We start from the raw sequence: 6000 nt of genomic DNA, 5'->3' as shown, positions 1-6000 counted from the left end.
TTTAGCCCCTTAAGTGTTTTGGAGGCACTCAGCTCATCAACATGATGCTCGTCAATTTTGCTTTGGACGAGCCCAGCGCAACAACAGTAACAATGCTGTTTTCAAAGAGATTTGGACGAACTAAGCACACCCACCATTTTTCTTCTACTATACATAGATGGCTGTGTTTAAAATCTGCAGTTATTTCACTCTTCGTTTTATTATAGACATCAGTGCTTTTCAGTGCCTCAAAGGCCATGTTGATTCAGTCAGTGTTCTACAACATAGATGGCAGCCATTGCATCTGCCACCTAGGTTGCCATGGTCCTGCAGTGGACATAAAATAGGCTGATGATGATGATGCATCTGCACTGGAGGGGCACGTTTCTTGCAGTCAAGTTTTCTACTACACAGATGGCACCACTTTGTCAGCGTTCAAAGAACGAGTTTTTCAATTTGCACACTTCTTGCACCTTTTGGCATAAATTGAACAATGGCACCTGCCACTGACAGCTAGCAAGAGAGTTGAAAGGAACTGCTTGACTCTAAAATTGCTTTACAAGTGCTAGAATGCATGAAAAACTTCCTCTGGTGAAGAACATGGCTTTGCAGAATAGTTCATTTTGAAACAGGTTAAACAAAAGCATTTCTTCTCTTCTTTTTTCTAACTATGGTTTTTGACAATGATAAGTACACATATGTTGCACTGTGAAGAGGTAAAATGAGGTCTTCAGACTTAAAACGTGAAGCAAATTGGTTGAAAAAGTTTTGGAAGAGTATTCAATGGAGTCAAGATTTAAAAAAAGCCATATATAAAAAATTCAATAAGGCAATAAGGTCACTTTTGGTCGAAATAATAAAACACTTAGGGTGCTACTAAACATATACAAATAAAGATCACACAGTGCACCTAATTCCAACTCACAAAACAACTGGTGTGGGGCCCACCAAATCTTTATTCGTAATGGCATGGCAGTAGTATAGAAAAACCAAGACAGCAGCAAATATTACAGTCGATGGACAACTGTTTTACAATGCATGACCGACTACAGCACAGCAAACTGTCCACATGAAACACTACTGTGAACAACCTTGAACAGTTGCAGCAGGCTGCATGTAGCTTCCGTGTTTCCTGGCTCTTCAGCACACAAACTTTACCATTTTCTTACTCTCCAGGATATGAAATCAAGTTAAGCTGCAACCATGTATGCATGAATATGGGAGGCAGCAGGTGAAGTGATACTGATTCTCAATTCAAGGGCTATGTAAGAACAACATTCCACGGTGACTAGCCACTAGCAAATGCTGATTGCGAAGGTAAAACCTAGAACTTTTCACTTTTCAAAATAAAAGCAGTTATGATTAACGAGGCCTGTCACTCAAGTACACATTCACAAACTATTTGGGAAGCACTTAAATAAATTTCATGTTCAAGCACACTTAGAACACCAAGCAATCTCAACTGTATGCTTCCCTTCAAACAGCGGACAAGAAACAAACACATTGCTTTAATTTATGCAGGTTTCCTCGCTACAACGTATTGAGCTAACCCTGATGAAAGCATGCTCACTGGCGAGCATTGATGATTTGGACAAACTCTGGCTTCAAGGATGCGCCACCCACGAGGAAGCCATCAATGTCGGGCTTCCTGGCCAGTTCCTTGCAGTTTGCAGCATTCACTGAGCCTGCATAAAAAGGGTGAAATGGAAAGAAAAAAAAACCGTGTTAGCTTCCAAAATTTATACCCACAAAGTTCGTGCAAATACTATATATTCATAATATTTCAACAAAAGAAAAAAGGAAATTTCTAGTTAAAATCAAGGACTCTCACGAGTGTTCTCAAGCAAACTTCAAGTTTAGTGCAGCACCACCCTTCGAATGCAGACACTACACTTCTTGAGAATGGAGTGTTACCGAAGCACACTGACCACTTCTCAGTCAAGGGGGGTGTAGCACTGCTATCAATCTTCTTGAGCAAAGGTGAGTGGAGGAATGATCTAGCATACAGGGGTTAGTTAGCCTTGCTACAATTTTAAACATCGGTCCACCTTGCTCTTTTGCAAGGCCAGTCACAATGTCAGTAGTTCTGGTGCTTGCTCGAATCTTTTGCAGTCAAATATACACAGAAGACCAACCAAGTGCACAGAATACCAGACAAAATGAAAGAAGCAATAAAAAAACATAGCAAGTATGGGAAGGTGAGGGTGTGATAACGCACATCAAGGTCAGAAAAAAAAAACACTACATGAAACACGAGATTATGCAATCGGGCCTTGCAACTTGCCATACTTGCTATGTATTTAAGTTTCTTTGAATGAATGCCAGTTCAGTAACTGTGGGATCTGCCTCGCTTAGATCTTTCGCCTTTCTTCAATGCTGTTTGTACACTGTTGAACTCAAAACCAACAAGCCCAACTTCATGCATTCATACAGTTTCCCTGAGCACCTAAGCATTTAAACATCAGCTAAAAAGTTTTTCACATGCACTACAGGTGTGCTGGAAAGCTATCATCCCCACCAACTTAATTATTTTTAACACTTAAGAACAATGGAACCTATTCTGCTCGGTAATCAATGCAATAAAGCAATTGGGGAAAATAAATTTATGATAGTAAATAAGGAGGTCAATGTAAAGCTGCATTCTTTGATGCCTCCAATATTCATCGATAGATGCATGCTAGTGCACACACTTGGGCATTGCTACAACAATGATGCAACGATGCAACAGCTACAACGATGCAACAGCTTCTTTATCAGCTGTTGCATCGGCAAATGCACTGCGCCATTCTTTGACTGAAGTGCTCAGTTGGATGACGTGGCAGGAAAAGAGAGACACAAAGAAAAAAAACATATAAGAAAAAATAAACAAACAGGACATACAGTCCAACCTCGATATATCAAACATGAATATATCGAATTATTGCATATATCGAACGCTTTCTATATCATCTGGAAAATTGCATGCATTTTTAATTTTTAATTTTGAACAGGGTCGAATTGAACTCCGACACCCCAGCCCAAGTGTGCCCTGTTGACAGGCGGCAAGCTTCATCGCAACAACCTTGAAGATCGTGTTGCGACGGGTGTTCTCGACTGCTGCGCACTATGGCTGCACACATCGATTGCACCGAGGGTGCCCTTTGAACGTAGCGGCGTATGCAAGCGGTGGCTTGGCTAGTTCGACAATGTCAACGACGCAATGCATTTGCCGCACTGACTCCTCCTCGGTGCCATGCTCTGCACCTGCGGCACGTTGTGAGGAATGCTGGTTTGCTTCCATAAAGACGTGCGACAGCCCACGTTCACTGGGCTCACTCATAGACACCATGGCCGGCGCCACTTAATACTTTGTTATTGACAGTGTTTCAAAATGCTTTGACTGACGGTTGTGGAGAGGGAGAGAGCGAGAGAGAAACTTTGTAGAATAAAACAAAATTTGAGGTCCTGTGTCTGGGGCCCCTAGTCCAGGGTTCCACTGGAGTGAACGGCTCGCTGGGCTTAGTCCAGGAGAGCCAGTTGGCGATCCTGATCCTCGTCCATAAGCCGTGCCCTCCCACTGTCTATTAAAATCTTGTGTTTTTAGTTGTGTGGAATTTACATGTGTCAGTCTGTTTGGGCACATCCACGTGATGTGCAGTAATGTTGGGGTGTCATCACACCACAGGCATTCGTCAGTGTATAGTATGTGGTGAATACGGCTAAGTGTGTGTAGATTTGGGTACATGTGTGGTTGAAGTTGGCGCCAACTCCTTGCCTGTTGACTGTTTAAATTTGGGTGCGGGCATCCATGCTGCCTCCACTCCTCTCTTTGTTGTTCGAGGATATCGCACTGTGTTAGAGGGGGGCTCGTCACTTGGCACGTGATCGCAGCGGAAGTGGCGGCCAAACGAAGACGCTGCCGAGGTTGACCTCGCAAGCGCCAATTTTGCCCCGCTCTCAACTTCAACTGAGCCCTTCTACACCACTACTGTGACACAATAGAAGGCACCGGCCTACTTCTTGCACATTGTTTAGACTATGTTGAGGATGCCATGGTTAAGCACGTGGCTGCCAATAAGAAGCAGGCTACACTGCTGCAGCACTTTCAGCCTAAGAAATAAATACTTGGCGTGAAGCTTCAAGTTAATATTCACTGTGCCACAATTAGTTCATTGATTGGTTTGTACAAGTTCTTTACGAGTTTTCTATGTGATTTTATATATAGAATTCTGGCTAATGAACTATTTCACAATCACCGCGCTTTCTTCAATATATTGAAGTTTCACTGTATTTAATTTTTTGCTTCTTTGCATTTCTTACAGAAGAGATCAAGATAAAAACGGCATGTCCGACCTGTTTGTACCTCCTCCCTCTCATTCAACTGTATGCGCTCTTGAACATGATGCAATTGTTGCTCTTCAACAAGGCCCCTCAGCAACACTTAAGTCAATTACGTTACCAGCACCTTCAATGCCTTATCAAAAGCACTGGATTGGAGGTGTGCTTCTCGAGGAGTTGTGAGTAGGAGTCACTGAGATGGGATACTACATCATAGTGACCGTGCTAATCAAGGGCACTTGTCAATATGAAGACAGACATCCTAAACACTGCACTCAACTACTTCAGCTTTTGCAAGAAATTGGGTGTTTACTACTACGGAGATGGTGTTCACTCTAAAGATGTTTTACTGTGATGAAATTCTTTCAGCATACTGCTTCATCTTATCTCACCTGTATTGTGGAGATACCGCAATTCTATCTTAGCTGTATCGAAAGAAAACTTTTTTGTGATTATGAATAAAAACAAACAAAGCCGTCCATTTCTCACTGTTTTCTTCAGATACCTTATTTTTTGCAAGCCCTGTTAAGACACTTTTGTGGTTTTATGCATAAAACAGCGGTTTCTTGAAAAAGTAACTGGATCACCAATGCATTTTGTTGGACACTTTAAAAATTAATATCTTGGAACTCGTGCTTTTCAGAGAACTCGTTTTAAGTGGATACACTGTGCGAACTCAGATGCTATAATTCGTAGTTGAAATATGTGGCATAAAGTATTTATTTAAAAGGTTGATTAGCGTGATTACATTGAACATTTTGATTTCTTGTAGAAGTAATGGCCACCTGATTAAATAATTTAGGCCAAGGGTTAGAATCATGATATCTGCCATAGACAATCTTTAAAAAATTTGCTGCAGCTAAAAAAAAGAAGACACCTTGTATTTGACCCTGAAATTGCCTTTTGGTTGAAACAAGAATTTAATGCTGGAGAGGTGTGACAAAGTTATTGCAATTTGAACTTTAATTCCACTTAGACACACATTATGGATAGATTTCTGGTGAGAATACAGCAGATGGAACAGCTACAATGCTGCTCTACACTGCATCTTCATAGCATAGTGATGCCTCTTTACCAAAGCGAAGCTACCTTTGCATAGTCAGAGTATTGAACACTGAATAACATGCACTTGAATTCCTGCATAACAAATAATGGATCAACAAGATTTCTGGCGGAATGAAGTTTTCTTTACTGCCCGTCAATGAACCATAAAATTTAATGGCTCCCAATCAGCCTCCCGCAATGTTCGTGACGGCACACTTACACTTCAACAAAGTTAACATGAAGCAAACCTAGAGAAGGTATTCCCAAAAGAAAAAAAATACTAGCACATGTACAGTAGAACCTCATCAATTCCAACCCCAAGGAGACCGGAAATTTATTCGAACAAAACGGAGAGCCTCTTTAAATATAGCACCCAATAAATTGTGCGGTACAAGCTTGAAACTACACTGTGACTGGACTCTCATTGCAATAGTGTTATCTTTCCTCCTCCAGCACGCGATGATGGTGCCAGAAAAAGCCTAGGTTCCGTATACAGTTCAAGCAGGATAGGATTGCCCTGTCTTCCCAGGTGCCCAGTGACAGAGATGGTGTGATTGAGCGCACATCGAGAGAGAGGGTGCAGGCAAGCACGGTAACGTGATTAAGAACTCACTAGGGGGCTCTTTTACGGCTCCTTTTAAGCCAGATGGAAAAGGAGAG

General features: G+C 41.8%; 1 protein-coding gene across 1 annotated transcript in view; it reads right to left on the bottom strand.

Moving 5' to 3' along the window:
* Positions 1–915: 915 nt before the first annotated feature.
* Positions 916–6000, bottom strand: part of Tpi (triose phosphate isomerase) — a 29360-nt gene continuing 24275 nt past the window's right edge. The window contains exon 7 of the mRNA XM_075685972.1: positions 916–1664. Coding sequence (XP_075542087.1) covers positions 1546–1664 — 119 coding nt within the window. The 3' untranslated portion in view covers positions 916–1545. The remainder of the gene's footprint in view (positions 1665–6000) is intronic.

The sequence above is a fragment of the Dermacentor variabilis genome, chromosome 3 (assembly GCF_050947875.1).
Source record: "Dermacentor variabilis isolate Ectoservices chromosome 3, ASM5094787v1, whole genome shotgun sequence".
Taxonomy (NCBI): Eukaryota; Metazoa; Arthropoda; class Arachnida; order Ixodida; family Ixodidae; genus Dermacentor; species Dermacentor variabilis.
The sequence above is the reverse complement of the archived record's forward strand: the minus strand, read 5'-3'. Positions and strand labels throughout refer to the sequence as shown.